Source organism: Argopecten irradians, chromosome 2 (genome assembly GCF_041381155.1).
Source record: "Argopecten irradians isolate NY chromosome 2, Ai_NY, whole genome shotgun sequence".
In the NCBI taxonomy this organism is placed as follows: domain Eukaryota; kingdom Metazoa; phylum Mollusca; class Bivalvia; order Pectinida; family Pectinidae; genus Argopecten; species Argopecten irradians.
In genome coordinates, this window is record NC_091135.1 from 36,093,356 (window position 1) to 36,113,763 (window position 20,408).

A 20,408-nucleotide genomic window follows, 5' to 3' on the forward strand; every position below is an offset into this window, starting at 1 on the left:
ATATATAAGTAGCAGTGTAAGGAACCATGGTTGTTACGTGGTTAAGTTTACAAATGCAAGTGTCCAGGCACAATTCAACTAGCTTCTCTTGGTTGTGATTTTAATTCCACATGGGGCAGTTGCCAGGTATTCACTATTGGTCAGTGGCATTTCTCCAGGAACTTTCCACACCCTCTGAATCTTTCCAATGGGATTTAAAGGCATATTCAACAAAATAATGTAGAATAACAAGTCAAAAGGATGTATTGGAATATTAACTTTATTTCTCTGTAAAAATCTCAATAATGATGTCATTGACAAAGTCATCACTGATCAATGTTTACAACAAAAATGCTGCCCTGCAAGAGGACAACCGAGAACTACAGGTATAAAACCGTGTTAATAGGAGATCTGGGTAAAAGATTACGATTTTGTCCTAGCCAATAAATGGCCTGATAGGATCTTCCTAGACCTTTAATCTGTCTGGTGATGATCAAGTAAGACATTTCTTATGTCTGGCCTGTTGAGGTGCTCTAACTTGAACCTCAAACCTGGTTATTGACCATTAGCTGGATCATTTGGAATGACTACCAGCAACTTGTCCAATTAGTGATCATCATACCAGTACATGGCAAAACTCCTGGCTGAATAATATTGGTCGATAACTGCATAGTAATGACGTCAGACATGACCATCAGTTGGCTCGATTTGCCTTCATCGGACATGACCAACAACTGCCCTATTTATAACGTTCATCGGACTTGACCAACAACTGGCCTAGTAATGATCATCGGACATGACCAACATTTGTGTTCATCGGACATGACCAACAACTGCCCTATTAACGTTCATCATACTTGACCAACAATTGGCCTAGTAATGATCGTCGGACATGACCAACAATTGATGGTTTGGTCCAATACACCCCTGTCAGATAATATGCCATGCTTTAGGATGAACGATCATCAAACCTTTTACAAAGTAGACCTGTAAAATCACCAAATCTGCCAGACCCAAGGTCGGGAGGATCAGACATGCAAGTTAGCAGTGACAAACTGGATCGTCCTATATACAGGGTTTCCACCTGCTCATTCCATTGGTCTCAGTTGTCATCTTGTAGACATACAGAATACACAGAAATGATATCATGTGAAAGTATACAAAGGAAAATTTTCAATACTGTTTGAACTTGTGTAATAGTCAGATCTATCTGACAACATACAGAGACATTGAAGACACATCTTAACCTACACAGAACATTATTGATATGTTATCAATCGACTGATTCAGTAACAAAACATACTCTACATTAACACCAAAACAACTGCCATCACCTTTGATTAAATCCTAATTTTGTTTTGTAATCAAACAGTAATTTTGGGGACAGAAAATTTCAAATAAACAGCAGTTTCAAATCTTAATTTCTATGGTCAGTCGGTTTGACAGTCGACCTAGTGTCTAACAAAAACAGACACTGGTCCATGTACAAAGGATCACAGTAGAACACGATGATGCACAGGTTAGCTTGACACACTCGTTGTTTAGTTGTACAACTGGACCATACAACATATAACTGCTGAGTTCACAACTGATGGTTTTCACAACTCTAAACATGCCATAAATGTTCAGACAAAGGTACACAAGCACCCAATTACTCAGGATTGTTTGTACCGAACATGATCTGCTTCATAATTTACACATGTGCTGAACAGGCGTTGTTTAACACATGTTGTAGTTATAGTGTAATCCACCAGTCGTAACATAAAAGTCTAACGACAAAAAGCCAAAACGTCAGCTATGACAACATGGGTAACTGAATGTAAACAACAAAAACTTTCTGTGTATGGCAGACGCTATAATAGGACTACTAACACACACAGACCAGCACCAATCTCATCACACTTGAGCAGCTGATAACAGCATCAAATAAATACATAACAATTCTGATTGTACCTCAGTTGTACATAATACAATGCATATATCGTGTAGATTTCACCATCACTTTTATACAAAGTACCCTTTAAAATGGATCTTATTAAACATCTTGATTTTTCTAAATTTCATATTCTATATCCAAAAATATTTGTTTTAATTATTTCATAGCAATTGATCATGAAATAAAAACTTGACAAGCGCTAAAAACAAATGCTTAATCAAAAACAATTTCGTTTTAGTAAAACATTAATTGTGACATAAAAATCCAGAGGCACTGTAAGCAGCCATCATCAAAATCAGCAGGGTTTACAAAATGTGCTTATTTTCTATCCTATATCATAAAAGCCAACCGTTCATAATCTCATAAATGCTTGACATTTACTAGAATCTATATCACTCAAATTGTAAGTCAAAGACTATATGCCTTAAATAACATCTCCGCCATATGTATCTAATATAAAGTATAAATAAACACATTTAACAAAACAGGAAAAAATCACTGAACCGGTATGTTGCAAGGCAAAGTTTTGGCTCGAGATTCACAAACCACTTAAATACCAGTAATTCTATAGGAATGTTTCCACACTTGGACATTTAAACAATTCCTCTAATCACCTACATCAAGGGAGATTACCCTAACGTTCAAGGGAAATAACTTATCACTACATTCAAGGGAGATAACTGGGATCACCTCCCACTTTCAGCAGAAACAACTTGTGAACGGATGCTTTCCTCAATAAATTCTTTAAAATTCCTCAAGAAACTGATTCCATAAATATTCAAGGGAGATAATCAAGACCATTCATCAACCATCAAGGGAGACAAATGTGATCAGAATCGCCTTACATAGACCAGTGCAGGCATCAACTTGTTAGAGGGGAGAAACCTATCTCAAAAATAATTGATTTACAATAGTGCTATTTGGTTTTGACCATACAGAAGAAAGTTCTGTAATTATTTTCTTAAATGACTAAAATCAAGATGAACTGAAGATCATAGAACATCAGAGATGAATTAAAATGAAAAGCAAGCTAAAGGTGAGTGGGTTGGGGTGCACACTAAATCCGACTTCGAATTTTTTCTTCTTCAAAATTTGATAAAAGAGTAAGAATTTATCCATACCAAATACAATTTAGATTAGGTTCAACAATTATTACTATATTGAATTGAAGACTGTTCATTTAAAAAAAGTTGTATTGATTTCAACTTCATGAGTTTCCTTTTTTTTTTAAATACTTGTTGTTTTGAAATCATATCACTATCATTCACAAGCTTTGAGTAGAGCATGTTGGTCTGACAGTATAACGGACACGAGTAATGCTGGTAAGTATATATACCCGATGTTGATATGAATCACGCGCAATGTAATGCAAGAGGAGCACATATATCATTCATCATAATCTGAATCAAGCACATGTTTATAGATACATATGATACAGGACAAAATCACATCACACATACAAAATATTTGTAAGGCTTGTAGAGAGAAACAAACATCCCTAGCTATTACATAGCACTCAAAAGTCAATTTTTAACAATATTACAAAATTTCACAAATTTTGTACTCTTTAACAAAATATAGTACCAGCACTATTATAATCATTGCCACAAACTATTTTTATGTTGCAGCATTCATGCCCTTAACGGTTTATAACAGTGCACATGTTTTACATGAAAATAGGCTATGTACAGTTTGAGGCTCCTATGGGTCATCAGCATTCAAAGGAACACCCCTATTGAGATATGGCACCCATCATTGATATTCACTTTCTTTTCGTAATTTTTTAAGATACTATCTTTCTTTTTCCTTTATTTTTTCTTCTTCGTTCTTTTAACCATTTCATTAAGAATGAAGATAAATATATAGTCTGAATTGAACCTCAAATAAAAAAAAATATATCCAAGAATATTACTTTACTATCTCAAAATCAATGCTGCATTTTCTCAATTTAAAAATCGTACAAGGTATTTGGACTAACCAAACTTTGGGCAGCTTCCAAACAAGAATCTACACATAAAATAGGAGGAGGATTAATCCAAGAGTAGTAGTGTAATTACAGGGACTAAAGTGGACTCTACATAAGGAGAGATCAATGTAGTTGTAGCTTTAACACTATCACCCCTTATATTCATCATAGACTGTTCCAGTCATTGAATTAGAAGAATTTAAATGTGTCTCCAGGGGTGAATTAGTCGGCAGACAACAAGTTATCTATACAGTCCATCTTTTCATATGATGGCAGGTCTAAATGCAAGTATGTATGGCAGTACAAATATTGAGAATGCTAAATTGTAAGTACTGGCCAAGATTTGCACTTTTAAATACCCAAGTACATTTTCTACTCATAAGGTCACATTCTTTTAAAATTAATAATTATCAATGAAAATGATTGCATCTTATTTTCTGAAAATGTATAGCTTTCAAATGTTTCAATGATGGGCATCAAAATATTTGTTTATTGTGAAAAGGAGGCTACGTTTCTTTTTTAATTTATTTTCAAAAACAGGTTTTATAGGTATTTATCAGGCAGATGACCCCACTAATCATGATTATCTTTTAACTGCCCAGTAAGAACAGCCGGAGTGACATTCACAGGAACCTACTTCATATATGGGTATATAAAAAAACATCTGACCTTAATGTATCAAAATCACATCTACACATCAAACACAGAATATCTTACATAAAATACACAGCCATATTTATATCAAATCTAATATATATATATATATATTCCTATACATAACATATATACAACCAGACATGGTCAGTGATACCGAGATGAGCAGGACATGGTCCCTAATTATAGATTGTGAGAGAGGACATGTTTGTGATGAAAGGGGCAACACAGATATTTGTACTGACAATGATTCTTGATTGTCCATGATTTTTAAATACATACAACCAATATTTATCACTGAAAAGGAAAGAAAACTCTACCTTAAAATTGTACCAAAAAGATATAGGCCTATATATTATAAAAGTTTTTTTCCTGGATGAACAACTTATTTATCAGTTGGAACTTGAAACAGTTTCTAAATAAAAAAAATTCTTCTTTTTTTAAGATTAGATTTTTGTGTATAATGCATTTTTAAAGAAAAAGGAAGGACACCAGAGGAGACAACTTCCGTTAAATTTATCAATAAAATGTTCAAAATTTCTGTAAATCTTAAGCTAAATTTGTGCACATATCTGAGAAAACAGAAGGTAGAGGATTTGACCTTTAAAAAGTGAAAAATGTGTACAGTCAAAGATATCACTACTTGTGTCTAAAAGTTTTGAGGGGAACATCGCATCATTCAAATTACAAACAGGACAATTAGCAAAGCACAGCCTTCTGACATAATAACATAATAAAACTTTCTGAATGGAATCAAAAATCTATAAAAAGCAATCAGTTCAATAGTTGCATTGAATATTGTTTACTTTGACACAATACTATACACCATATGTACAGATTTACATATATACACATCAGGAAACTATGGATAAGTAATACACGAGGCTAGTATTGAACTCAAAAGAATTCAAAGTCTTGAATTTAAATTTTGTTGTTTTTCTTTTTTTTATTGTTAAGTTGCAAGCAGAAAATAAAAAAAAATCCTAAAATTTACTTTCAAAAGGCTATCAAAACTTTTCAGACAGTTAGAATTTTTATTTTAAAAAAACCCCAACATTATCATAATTTGGGATTATTTTTGTTTTTAATTTCCATTAAGTAATCTAAACTGAGATTTGTACAATTGCCAGTGTGTCTGCTGGCTGGGGACTGGTAATGGTAACAGATACACATTTATAGACACAGATTGACAGCTGAGTATTTAGCACATGTATATATATACACTATTTTACATATTAAACACATATTTACATATATTTATAAAATTTACATGTAAGCAAAACAACAAAAATAATGACTCAATGAGAAATATTTTGATTCACAAACACATTGTTTATGATTGTAAATGGTTCAGTCACAAAATAGATGGATATTAAGACTCGCCCTACTTTAGATCCATTTCCATTGTTTTCCCTATTAGATTCTAAATAATTTTCTCTTGAAAACTGTTCCGCATTGATCAAAATTTGGTCCATACAAATCAGTTTACGCCCCCATCCCCTCCCACCATCTACAAAAGAGCAGCATAAATTGCCCCCTTTCACCAATTATGGTATGATGGAAATAAAAAGACATCAAAGAAAAAATATATATTATAAAAAGAAATCAAAACAAAAACAAAACATAAATTAAAAAAAAAATACTGGATCATTGTTCACCAGAACAAATAAGTCTACCGGTATTTGTATATGTATTAAAGCACACAAGACAATGATGACATTGTGAATTTCTTTACAATATTTTGACATGTTAATATATAATGAACATACATATTGTCGATTACCATTTACATATATATGAATGTATGTAACATAATACAACAAAATGTGTGTAAACTTCCAATGTACTCCTCAACACAGCTGCCTTTAACAAGTTGTGTGGCACACATACCACACATTTCTGTAACCATGGAAACATCAGTTTAGGATAGAAATATATTTCGCATATCTGTAGGGCTATTTATTTCCATTTTCCATTTTATAACTAATCGATGTCATTTCTGAATGAAAATCTTAATTTGAATTTTGAAATAAATACAAATATGATAAATGATAGCTTAAATAATGCGAGAATCACACTCTATCTAAAGGTTGTATCAAGTTGATCAATTTCATTGTTTTGTAATAATATGATAATACTTGCACATATTACAAATAGATTTATGTTTGAATGCATTTCACTTTTTAATGCTATGATATGAAAAGACTACTCCGAATCTGAAGTAACTAATACTTCTGGTTGATTAAAATATCTTGATCATATTTACAACAGACTGTTGGTGTAATTATACGATTTAACAAACTTACATTTTCAAATTTGTGACATGCAAATGAATAAATTACAGCTTCAAATTAATAATGAACAAACAATTCTTTCAAGTTAGAGATACTTAGTTTTAAATGATGCTAGCTACTAAATGTGAATTTCATGTAACAGTTGAATAACAAGCAGTTACTACTGTTCCTATATCAGTTTGATCTTAAAGGGACACTTACAAGGTAAGTTCATCCTGAGCACCACATAAATCCACAAAATAAAATCTCTTTAAAATCAGAGTCATACGATCACATCTAATGGGAATGTGTTCTCTATGTAGTGATTAACTCCTGCTTCCTAAAGACTCTTCTAATCAAAGACAACACACTTAAACATAGTCTATCATGAAATTTCAAGGCTGAATGAGTTAAAAAGTCTAGGTTTTGATAGAAGCTATTTTTATTGTCAAAAAGCTGTAATGGATAGTTTCTATCTGACCATGGTCCTATGTATTGTAGCCTTCAAGATGTGCTCAGAAGCAAATAATACAGGTGCATTGTCAGGTAGGGCACCTGGGCCCCATGTACATTGAATATTATAACTTTAATAAAAACTGATGCCAGAGTGATTGGAGTAAGTTAGTTATCAACTTTGTTTTCTGTTTTAATATGTTCAAATTTTTTTTGTTAATAAGTCAAAAGTCCTTGCTGAATATCCCCATGTTTACAGAAAGCTACAATAGTAGACTGTCAAGACTAGGTCTTACATATCACATAGAGCAGAGGCTAACTCTGCAGTTTACATATAAATATATCAAATACATCACGATCATCAGTAAAATAAACAGGACTTTATCGTCATCACGCATTCATTAGGTTAATAATACATAATATTGTTCTTATTTATCGAGAACATGTTGTATAGAATTACAGCGTTATGACCAATACTTGTGTAACAGTGTTTATACAAGATGGTGTACAAACAGTCTACAACTGCTTTACAATACAATTAAAACATCTATATTCATGATTTATTTTTGCAACATGTTTAAAACTTTTATGGCTATTTTTATGGCTATGAGATTTCTACAAGCATGACAAAAATTGACCAAAAGCAGTCACGCTATATCCTTGAGATCAATTGGTTTGTACCAGCACTTCCTACTCTAGATATTGTTGTTCAAGACCTAAATCCAGTTAGGATACAAATATGTTCTAGAATATAGAGGGGAAAAGCACAACTTTTCTTCTTTTGTTTTGCAACTATCTATAAAATGCATTACTGAAGATATAGTGGAAACAATCCACAAGTCATCAATGAAACTTTTGAATTGTTAGTATACTTGAAATGTTGTGAAAGTTGGCTTTATATTTAATGACTATAAAGATGCAATAGATAACAATTAAATATAGTTCAGCCTAAGACAGGCTGTCTCTTCAACAAAGCTTCATCATCAGTAAAAATAAAAACAAATATGCTCTTATCACATATATAGATGCTAAGGAAAACTATCGTTTATGTAAGAAGCATTGAAAAGCTTTTTTGTATGTTTGAAGCTTGTGAAAATTGCACACAAAAATGAACGTTTATTGAGAATTATCATAAAGTGTAGTATATGTTTTATATATACAAACACGGATTACAGTATATCGGACAGATACTCTCACAGCTTATAAGGTATCCATTAGATACCCTCACAGCTTAAAGTGTATCCATTAGAAAACCTCACAGCTTAAAGTGTATCCATTAGATACCGTCACAGCTGAGAAGTGTATCCATTAGACAACTTCACAGCTTAAAGTGTATCCATTAGATACCCACACAGCTTAAAGTGTATTCTTTAGACACCCTCACAGCTTAAAGTGTGTCCATAAGATATCCTCACAGCTTGTATCCATTAGATACCCCCTTCTGTCAGTGCATCTGCTAGATACCCTCACAGTGCATCAGTTAGATACACTCAGTTCTCACAAAGTAACTGCTAGATACCCTCACAGTGTATCAGTTAGGTACACTCAGTTCTCACAATGTATCTACTAGATACCCACACAGCATATACCTACAATGTGCATTTGTTAAAGTGAATAGTCGGACAAACAAAGGCTAAAGTCGGTAAAAATGGTGTTAATATATCCAGTATAATTTCTTATGAAATAGAAAAATAAAATCTCCCATTAAAATCGCTCTGTATGCGAAGAAATTAATATATATTATGTGTATCCTAATACGTCTTCCCGACCGGCTATCAGTGCAGTTCACTCTTAACGACATTTCCATGCAGCCTCGTTTTCAAAGAGTTAGGCGAATTTATATTTAGAACTGTGCTAAATTTACATGGGGCTTCCTCATAACTTCAATGGTCAAAACTGGATACTGTAAGCAGAATTTGACTATCATTATGATATGCATTGACTTTTGGAAGGCCAAAGACCGCATTTCGACTGGTTTCCTTTGCCCGACTATTCACTTAAAGATTAATCAAAATCCTACGGTTAATCTATACAGTAATTAACCCTTATAGTTTACAGTGTCTCGACAGCAAGATATCTTTTTGCTAACAGTGTTTCAAAGTTTAGCAGTAAACTATCTTGAAGAAACCACACTCTCTTGCTATGTAGTTAAAACACGATGCCACACAATAACAGAGTCATATAACTTTGTGTTTAGCATGATATGGAGACAGGGAATGCTTCCCTTGAGCGACTGGATGACATCTTGGTAGGAATAGTGATTACAAAGTCTCTAACGACTTGCATCATACCCAGTGTATGGATTTAAACCACCGATTTCCTTCACCCAGCACCAGTTTGCTGCCCTTAACTTCACACTTAGCCGAGTCGTCGGCCTTGGGAGCCCCGGTTTCATGTTCTGTCTGTAGCTAGCCTGATCAGGACTGTGGAGGCTGGGGCTGCTGTTGTTGCTGGGACAGGCTGCTCATAATGGACCGTATGATATTCTCCACTGTCAAAACAAACATCTTATTTACCTCAATTACACTTTATTTTAGCATATTTTATCCATTTTAGCATAATTACTTGATACATTTCAGCATATTTGATCTATTTTAAAGTATTTGATCTATTTAAGCATAATTATGTGATCCATTTTAGCATATTTGATTCATTTTAAAATATTTGATATTTTTTAGCATATTTGATCTATTAATTTGATTCATTTTAGAACATTTGATCCAAGTGACCTCTACACAGTAGTTGAAGGTAACAGGCTTAAACAAATTCAAAAGCCAATCAGTCTTGTATACTAGATATAGATTATCCGAGTATATGGTCTTATGTGAAGTTGTTGGAAGTCTTCAGTATATTTACCGCCCGTGTCTTTTGTCAGGAGAAAAAATATTTGTAGAGCCTGATATTGCTGGCCCTATAACTATCCAACTAAACACCAATACTTACATTGTTGGTTGTTCCCGCAGCCACTGACCCCCCCAGGCAGGATCACAATGGGCCCTAGATTAGGCTGTGCTGGTGCCTGCTGGGTTTGTTGTGTCACCTGTTGTTGAGGGACCTGTTGTTGTGTTGGTTGTTGTTGAGGAGCTTGTTGTTGTTGTACAGTCTGCTGAGGAGCCAGTGTTTGTTGTTGGGCGAGTTGTGTTTGTTGTTCTACTAGACCGCCTATGTTTGTTGAGAAACCGTTGGTAGGGTTAGACCCACAAATGATGATCTGGGGAGAAGAAATCTGGCCCGGCTGGGATGTACTCGGTGCTGAAAAAGTCAATTGGTCTCTCTGTAAATCTGAATAATTAAACGGTAATATCTTAAGGTGTTAGGTTTGTAACTAAAATTACAAATAAAACTTTCTCCTTGAGACTTATTATATAGTTTGTGTAAGTTTCTCAAGACAACATCATTGATTTAGACGATCAGGTTCCTTCAGAATTTATGAAACAAATCACAGTTGAATCCACTAATGTCATGTTGGTTAATGTCACTTTCTGTATATCACATTTTCTTGGTGTACCAATTTTATCTTAATACTGGTATATTCTTTGCATTGTTACAACTGATATTATCACTTGCTTCAGCCCTATAAATGCTTCATACAGGATGTGAACAGTAGCCTTTGCATCATGTTCCCATATAAAAGAACAACAAAAGCAGCACCAATGATAGGATCAGATTCCCACTAACATAAACAAACAACTCACCCACACTAACAATAGGCTTTGTATCGTCAACACAAGCTTGTGGCTGCTGTTGCTGCTGGCTCCAAACTTGTTGTATCGACTGCTGAAGTCCACTAACTGTTGATACCAAGCCTAATACAAAGACAACATTCACGTTGTCGATACAGAAATTCAAGAAGAATTTTCCTACATACACTTTAAAACAGTTGGTTTGATTAAGGACGAACCAAGTTTAGAAGGAGGATAAAAGCAGGGTACCAGAAGAAAAAGCACTGACCAGCTACCTGGCAACTGCCCCACATGGGATTCGAACTTGTGAGCCAGAAATTAAGGGTTTGAGTGCAGACTGAAAATACTGTATGAATACCATATTATCTATCTTATTTTTTTAAAAGTTGATCTTTGGCTTATAACTGTATATATGTGTGCCATACAATTTTCATTATGGTCTACATGATGTTCCACTTTGCATCCCCCAAATTTCAATTTGTCAATTCAAGCTTCCTGGTAACTACTTACCTGGTGCAGACACATGTTGGTTGTTTTGGAAACTCGCTGTCAGTGATGGAATGGGCGGTTTGACATCCACAACCAGCTCAGGACTGGACACCTTAGCTAAGCTGTTATTGCTAGAAGTGGAGATGTAAGGGAACGTAGAATCTGCCACGGCTGACTGAACTGACAGGGAGTGTGAACCCACATACACTGGGGACGACTCTATGGTAGGAAGGCTGTTACGTATACTGATGTTTCCCAGGAGCTGGGTCGACATGGAGTTCTGACTGTCACCATAACAATGTTGTTGCTGCTGTCCCCATGTTGTCTGCACAGCTGGATGATGCAGTTGCATCACATTCTGAACTACGGGCTCCACAGAACCAGCAGTCATTGATTGTGATGCGATGGACATCTGTGGTGTCATTGGCATCAGTGTCTGCTGTTCTGGAGCAGCATGCTGAGGAGATACAGGACTGGTAGGCTGGATTTGATTAAAGAATGGTAAGTTAGTTAACTGTACATTGCTTAAGTCAGGACCTGTTGTGGAAAATAATGCAGACAACTGTTGCATCATCACCGGTTTTTGATCTGAGGAATGTTGCTGCTGCTGTTGCAGATGTTGCTGCAGCTGATGTAATTGTTGCTGCATCAATGGCTTCTGGTCTGGTGACTGTTGCTGTTGTTGCTGCAATTGTTGCAACTGTTGCAATTGCTGCTGCTGTTGCTGCTGCTGTTGATGTTGTAGCTGTTGTTGTTGTTGTTGTTGCTGCTGCTGCTGCTGTTGCTGAGGTGATTGCTGTGATGCAGTTTGCTGTTGCAGACTTTTCATCTCCTCTAGTGCCAGTTTAACAAATTCGTTACTGCCAGCATTAGAGCTGTGGTCCTGATCACTGGCAAGGAGAGATTGAATGGTTGAAGCAGTTTGTTGCTGGTCCATAGGAGCTGTGGACATTGGGATCCCAACAAACATGTCCGATTTCTTCTCCACAGGGCTGGTGTTCTGGGAGCTAGTCTCCGGGTCAACCTGCATGCTGATCTCTCCACTACCAATTGGTGGAAGAGTTCCAGGCGGCAGCTGAAACATTCCTGAAGACGTCTGCTGAATCTGTTGCTGCAGCTCGATGGCCTCTGTTCAACAAACAAAATCACTACATCATGAATGCCTGTTTGATATATGGTTGCCTATCACACAAGTCGAGTGAGTTTGTATAACTCTAAAAATAGCTGTTTTCAATCTCAACAATCCCCTCATGCTTTTAGAAATTTTGACAAATTTATTCTTATAAAATAATTCAAAATATACATATACTTTAAAGTAACGTTTCTATGATGTCAAATTAATATCAGTTGCATTGCAATTGCTTGATATTAATCTTCAGTCTACAATATAAACAATAAAAGAACTATAAAGTAATACATGGTAAATCAAATCTACTTACCAGGCGACACTGTGAAAGACAGTTTCCGTTTGTGAGGAGTCTCACATTCCTCCATAGTCATGGGTGTGTCGACAGGTGACTTGGAGGCTTCTAGCAAAAAAACACAGGAAACACATGTTATCAAGTTGTGGAGCGTTCGGAGCTGTTTTAACATGTTAACATCTTGGGTTTGTGTTTGTGGTAAGTTCATAGTATTTGGGTGTCTGAGTGTCAGCATCCATGCAGAAATTGTAACAGCTTTGGATTGGATTGTAGATATATTGATGCATGTACGTAAAAGACAGAAAAGGGAATCTTTCAAACAAACGCCATTCAAAGAAAAGAAATCCTTAATAATGCATTTTGCACTATCAAGTGCAAACTAAAAACACAAAAAATTCAAAAATTTGCAATAAAAAATCAAAACAAAGACAGCATGCTGAATTAAAATTTAGCAAAAATAGGATATGTGTCTTGAATGATAGAAGTCTGTACACTGACCTCGCACTCTCCATTTAAAACACTACCACTCTTTCATAATTTATTAACTGGCCAAGTCAGTGAAGGATCACCAAACTACCGGTAATGATATTCTGTACAAATACTTGTCCAAAAGGTCCCATAAGGAATCTTCATTATTTGTGAACATTAATTCTGGGTTTAATCACCTTGATAGCTAGATGCTCAAGGTTTGGATCATGAATCAGATGTAAATGTGTAGGAAGTCACCTGACCAAGTTACTCTTTTAAAGCTTCTCTAGCCTTCAACGTTTGCATGGAGAAGTTGCAGCACATGAAGGGCAGTTCTGTGGTATGAGTGTCAAATTGCTGGGTAGTAAAACCACAAACAAACCAAACTGATCAGTACAGTAAAACCTGCCTTAGCAACCACCTCTGTATAAAGACCACCTGCTTTATAACAACATTTTTCTAGTACAGTAAAACCTGCTTTAGCAGACCATCCATGTATACAGACTGTCTGCTTTATATCAACACTTTTCTAGTACAGTAAAACCTGCTTTAGCAGACCATCCCTGTATAAAGACCACCTGCTTTATATCAACACTTTTCTAGTACAGTAAAACCTGCTTTAGCAGACCACCCCTGTATAAAGACCACCTGTTTTATATAAACACTTTTCTAGTACAGTAAAACCTGTCTTAGCAACCACCTCTGTATAAAGACCACCTGCTTTATAAAACCTGTCTTAGCATCCACCTCTGTATAAAGACCACCTGCTTTATAACAACACTTTTCTAGTACAGTAAAACCTGCCTTAGCAGACCACCCCTGTATAAAGACCACCTGCTTTATATCAACACTTTTCTAGTACAGTAAAACCTGCCTTAGCAACCACCTCTGTATAAAGACCACCTGCTTTATAACAACACTTTTCTAGTACAGTAAAACCTGCCTTAGCAGACCATCCATGTATACAGACTGTCTGCTTTATATCAACACTTTTCTAGTACAGTAAAACCTGCTTTAGCAGACCATCCATGTATACAGACTGTCTGCTTTATATCAACACTTTTCTAGTACAGTAAAACCTGCTTTAGCAGACCATCCCTGTATAAAGACCACCTGCTTTATATCAACACTTTTCTAGTACAGTAAAACCTGTCTTAGCAGACCACCCCTGTATAAAGACCACCTGCTCAATAAGACCACTTTCTAAGGTTTCCAAATGGCTAGTAATAACACAATTTGAATTGTGCATATACAGACCACTAGATTATAAACCATTTTTTCTTTGTTCCTTGGCCAGTCTTTATAGACAGGTTTGACTGTTGTATCAAGCTAGCTTTAAACAAGCCAGGTGTAAGACTATTAGGTGGGTAAAGGGTATAGTTAAATAAAAACAAAATGTCACACGATCTAAAGTAGGTCGCATCAACATTGACTTTTAAATAGGTCAAGGTCAAAATAAAGGAAAGGAGATCAATTAAGAAAAAATTTCAAGATTACTTAAATGCATAACTACTAAAACCTTTTCATTAAAACTTATTATTAAAATAGAATAAGATAATGCTTCATAGTTATTCTACAAATCTCTCTCTTCAACCATTTCTGGATTCAGCAAAATAAAAAATTCTCTCAAACAATTAAAATAGAATGATTTTTAACAGCATTTATGCAAAGATTCAATTTGGTCATGAACACATGCACAAAGCTCTGTTAAACTCATATACATGTATATATTACATATCTTTATTACACTCATATAACTCTTTACTCTTATCATTGTATAACACACAACTGGTTCAAATGCAGATCCTTATTTTCCATCCTATAATATGTACAAAGGATACAACAATTTTTATACAACAATTTGTAACATCCGGCAAGAGGTTCTTATTTAAATAACTGTGAACCATCGAAAAACCCATATCATCCAGATTTTAAATCTTTCAGACTACCAATTGCAAATTCTGTATTAGATAATAAGCAAATTTGTTTCTGGATATTTTCATTTGGATTGCGAGTTTTCTAGACTTCTTATTTGATTGGCCAAAACAAAAGTTCTAAGGAAGCTGACCCCTAATGGGATGTACTTTGGTGACAGACTGACAATAAGGATCTACAATTTCCCTGGACACTCCCATACATGTAATTAGGATTGACTTTGAGAAGGAGAAACTGATCATTATTAATATTAGATATCCATACACAACACAGACAAGCAGACAATGTGTCAGTCAGCAGAAAACAGACACTCAATCAGCAAATTTTCAGAATCTAATTAAAAAGACGACTGTTAGAAATTGTTTTCAGTGTGAATTATTAAAGAAATTTATCACCAGGAACATAAGAAAAAACTTGCAAAATAAGCTAAAAGAAAACAAATTCTAAAATGTTTTTCATATCAATTCTATGTTTTGAATGCTATTTGATAGGTATATCTTGAATGAATATGTGTGCTAAATTCCTATTCATCTTACATCAGTTTTCCCCTACTTATTCTCGACACATTTCTATCTAAAGCTGGGAGTTATGTCATAAATCACACCAAGACATCAGACGGCACACAACATCAAGATGGTTAACACAACATTCATTTCATACATTTTAAAGAAAGTACAAACTTTATCCTCTAACATTCTGAACCCAAACAGTTCTCTTTAATAAGGCAAATTTTATTAGATCAATATCCTAATATAGACAAATGTTAATGCACCTCCAAGTAAAAAAATCAGTACTGCAAAAATTTGTCTTTTTGTTGTAAAACAATTTAAAACTTAAAACTTTTAACATTACATTTTATAGAAAAATCTCTTCGCCAATAAAATTTCCCGGTATAGATATGTTCTGATGACCCCTTTTGAATATTTGTCTAATACAAAATTATTTTGCATGCCAAAACCTATACCAGAGGGACTCTTGATATGTCTACCAATATGGACAGAAGCAGTAAAGCAGTACTTACACACTTATCACTGTATCATACATATAATATATATATATAGTCTATACATTTTCATGCTGTTCTTGTTTGTATATTTACATGTATGTGTTTATTTCTGCATGGAGCTGGATAATGAATAAGCTTTGCCTTTCCCGCAAGATAAACAATTTTTGTCTCCATTCAAATTGTTTTTGTCTCCTTTCCTATTTTAATAACCTGTTCATGGTCACTTGAGAATAACAAACAAAATAAGATTGGAGGTTTTATGACAAGTTACCTCCCCTTCCACTTGGCCCCGATGTTAGGTCTCCATTAAAGGAGAGCATTTAGTAGTGGTATCCCTTGTTCTCCTGTTCACTAAAACCAGGAAATCAGAGGAAGTCTTCAATATACTCATTTCCCATGATTCAATTGAGTGAAAGGGGAGATAACTCTTTCAAATCAACCACCGATTCATTCATTTCAATTTTTAAATTCAATTAATTTTTTTCCAAACCCTCAAAATATTCTTATATCAGTTAATAAGAAATAATGGTTAGGGGAAATTTAATTTAACCTGATGCAGGGAAATAAATTGAATGTGTGCCTACCTGTGGAAAAGACAAACCTTCCTTGTAACATATGTAATGTGTTGGACTTTGTGTATAAAATTGTTGTTTATGGTCATAAAATCAAACAAAATTTACAAACTAAATCAAATCAACAGAAAAATTGTGAAAACATCTCATAACATGATTATATTCATAATTTATACAGACATTTGATGTCAAACATGTGGTTATCAAACCCCACCCCTTCCCCTGTGACAGACTAACATTATCATGTTATATATGATGATATGCGAGTCCCGCCCCCACCCCATGACAGACTGATGTTGATACAACTGAACATTAACTAGGGGCAGATTATGGAGAAACACACTGGAAGGAAGGGAAGGGATTTTCAGTTGTTCTCGGTGTGAAGTTATTTAACACTTACTATTAGCTGACTCCATTATGGTAAATAGGGAAGGGTTGTGCAATTTCTCTCTAAAATGCGACTTCCTGCTCATACTTACTTTAACACAGTAAAACCCACTTTAATGGCAAAATCAATCCTTTGTAACGTCATATTAGAACTATTTCTATCTATATCCATTAATCTCAATAATGATACCTATTTTAAACAAAATCTTTTAACGCCTCCATTCACCTTCACTATTCATGAACTGTAATTTATTTATCAATCATACTAAATTCTTAAGATTCTTAAATCAATTTCAACCTTGATGATACAAGATAGACTTCTCTTTTCTTGTTTGAACTATCCAACACAAAAACCTTATCCTGATTCTAATCTCTTTCAAGTCATGATAAATATTATTAAGATATCCAATACAGGTAATGTTTTCCTCGTCTTATTTCACAAGTTTTTATAACATAGCACCGATCAACCACCACAACCGCACAAGAAACTTACATAATCAATTTTTGTCATAGTATCAAATCGGATTGTATACCCTGCTATCACTAGATTATGTCCCAAATCACCATGGTAACTATATATACCTGTTTTGCCATTCGAGGTAAGTGGGTTTTACTGTATGACTAATACAACATATCAAAGTTGCTTTAGATCTAAGATCCCCTTGCTAGCTTTGTAGTAGTACCCCAGCACAGTCAAGATAACCAGTTAACTAAATGTGCAAACAACCTGTTGAATTGGACTGACTGGAGACAGTCAACAAATGCCCTCAAGGTCATGACCTAGAAAGGTCGTTCAAGGTCACTGACAGGACAACTGCATACAATTCATTCAGCCATGTTTCCGGAGAAGAATGTCTATGGGAAGATCACATTCACAACATGTTAGCACATTAACCACCCCAGATCCCATTCAAATCTTGTTACAAATTCTTCCCATTGGTTTAGGACGTACATCGAGCAAGACCGCAGGAACTGGTTCACTAAAACATGGCCTCAGGGAAACTCCGCACTGAGATAATGTCCTACCTACTAACTCAGACAATAGCTGTCTGGCTCAGAACGGGGAGGGGTATCGGCAGCGCGACACTGTCTGCACTTCACCTGTGTTTTAAGTGTGGGCTATTGGTTTAAGAAGTCTTGTATCTCAGTAGTGCAGTTTCCCTGAACATGTAGGGCGATTACAGGTATATAAGCTTGCTTGTGGCTGAGACTGTTGGACAGGCATTAACAATCTCATCTGCGGCCATTGACAGGTAGCAGAAGTGGCTTCAGTCAAATATAGAGGGTTTGCTGCATACACAGATATAAGTCTTCGCTATATAGACACTATAGGGTGCAAAAACAGGGAAGCGTCTGATTCTGAAGTTTACCTTTACCAACAAGCCAGAGAAATTGTCCTTGCCTTGTCCAACCGATAGAAAACTTTCCAACCCACATAATGATCACTATGATGATATTACAAATGCAAATGTTTAACATTGGTTTAATAAATATAAATCTATGATAAATGACAATGATTGTAATGATGTGACATAATTAATGTGTATGTGTATGTATGGTGTGACCAGCCACAAGCAAGGTTCCAGTGTCGGCCTATCAAGCCAGTCCCTATCATGAGGAGATGTACTAATTAGTATTATCCTTGTCTCTGGCCGAATGATTTTTGTTGTACTCTGATAGACACCTTATACAGACAATGGTGCTGTACCCACAGGTGATTTCTAACGTCCAAACTCACATTGCCTAAAAAATTAATGATATCCATTAGCACATCATTTAAAGATAATCAAATTATCCATTTCACACCTCACTATTTCATATTCTTCACACTTTCAAAAAACATTTTGCATCAATATCAAAATTAACAATTAAATTATACTATTGAAAACGACAGCTATCAGAGTACACGAACAGAGGGATAGAATTTGAGCTTACTAACACACAGTTCCTCACAGCCTGCCCGGGCCAGTATGCATTGTGTAAGAGTTAAGAACAAAAATGGCCTGGTTTATTTACCTCCGTCATTCACATCCTGAACTGTACTTGACGTATACGTAGTAAACATGTCAAGCTCCGCCCAATCATGACAAATTCAATGTTTATGACGGCATCCGTGTTCATATGCACATAAAACATTTTTTCCTGCCAATTTTTCCAAGTTTTTTAATTTTTTATTATTATATATTTTCAAAATATGATTTTTGTTTTTTAGAAACAGATAACGACATTAGAGTCTTTTTTTTTTTTTTTTTTAAATCTAACAGAGTTGATCGTTAGCAGGTAACTATCTCATCTAATTCAAGTAATTAGTAATTTTTAATCACAAAAGCACAAGTCATTCCAAGGATGCATTATCTGTCATGGCATAGGGGTGACCGACCACAAATATCAGATATTCTAGGTTACATTGGTCAATGCGCCGTTGAACTTATATATTGCAGCACCCTAATCTGTAGAAGGTGGCACACATTCTTTTTTTATCATTTTCTTTGTATTCATGTTTTGTCCTAACAGGTTTTAACCACGCTTAGAATTAATCATCTTAACTTTCCCTACAATTTGGTTAGGCCAAATGCCTTTTTAATGAACGTAACTCTAAAGAAAAATATCTCTATAACTGTCTTGCAATTTTTATATTTATAAGCATTTCATCTTAGTTAGAATCGATGACTCTTAAAACTTCTAAAGACAGAATCAGTAATTTAAGAATTTTTTAGTATTTTCCCCGTAATATAATCTTGGTGACACTTAAATGTTAAATTAGGAATCAAGAATGGTTTTCCCCTTTTTTACAAAAGCATTATGTCAACATATTCCCAGCGATTTCACAAGTATAGGTTTTTGTCTAAACATTATCTATCAGGAAGAATTTTTGATTGTTCTAGTTTGGTATTTTTGAAATCATTATTTGTTTGTTTCAGTTTGTCTATAAAAACTGGACAAACATGTTTGGAGAATCTTTTACTTTAGAATTCTTGCATTTAAGAATTCTTTAAAAGGAATAATTTTAGAATTCCTTTAAGTATCAACCATAATAATAGGATACAACTGTCATCAGGAACATTTTATTGCCCCCATTTTATCACGAGGGCGTATTAATATTGACAATTAATTATTAAAATCATTACAACTAGAATGTATATCATGCCAGGAAAAATGCCATGATGTTGGTACTGGCAATATTAT

The 20,408-nt window shown here is 34.8% G+C and overlaps 1 protein-coding gene across 6 annotated transcripts in view; it reads right to left on the reverse strand.

Moving 5' to 3' along the window:
• Positions 1-243: 243 nt before the first annotated feature.
• LOC138315333 (nuclear factor of activated T-cells 5-like) overlaps positions 244-20,408 on the reverse strand; it is a 49,021-nt gene continuing 28,856 nt past the window's right edge. For 5 of the 6 annotated variants that reach the window (XM_069256272.1, XM_069256270.1, XM_069256275.1 and 2 more), the window contains 5 exons: positions 12,873-12,962; positions 11,455-12,561; positions 10,957-11,067; positions 10,205-10,513; positions 244-9,752 (listed from right to left, as the gene is read on the reverse strand). In XM_069256272.1, the coding sequence (XP_069112373.1) occupies positions 9,679-9,752; positions 10,205-10,513; positions 10,957-11,067; positions 11,455-12,561; positions 12,873-12,962 (1,691 nt within the window). In that variant the 3' untranslated portion in view covers positions 244-9,678. The remainder of the gene's footprint in view (positions 9,753-10,204; positions 10,514-10,956; positions 11,068-11,454; positions 12,562-12,872; positions 12,963-20,408) is intronic. The other variant, XM_069256274.1, reaches the window with a different exon arrangement.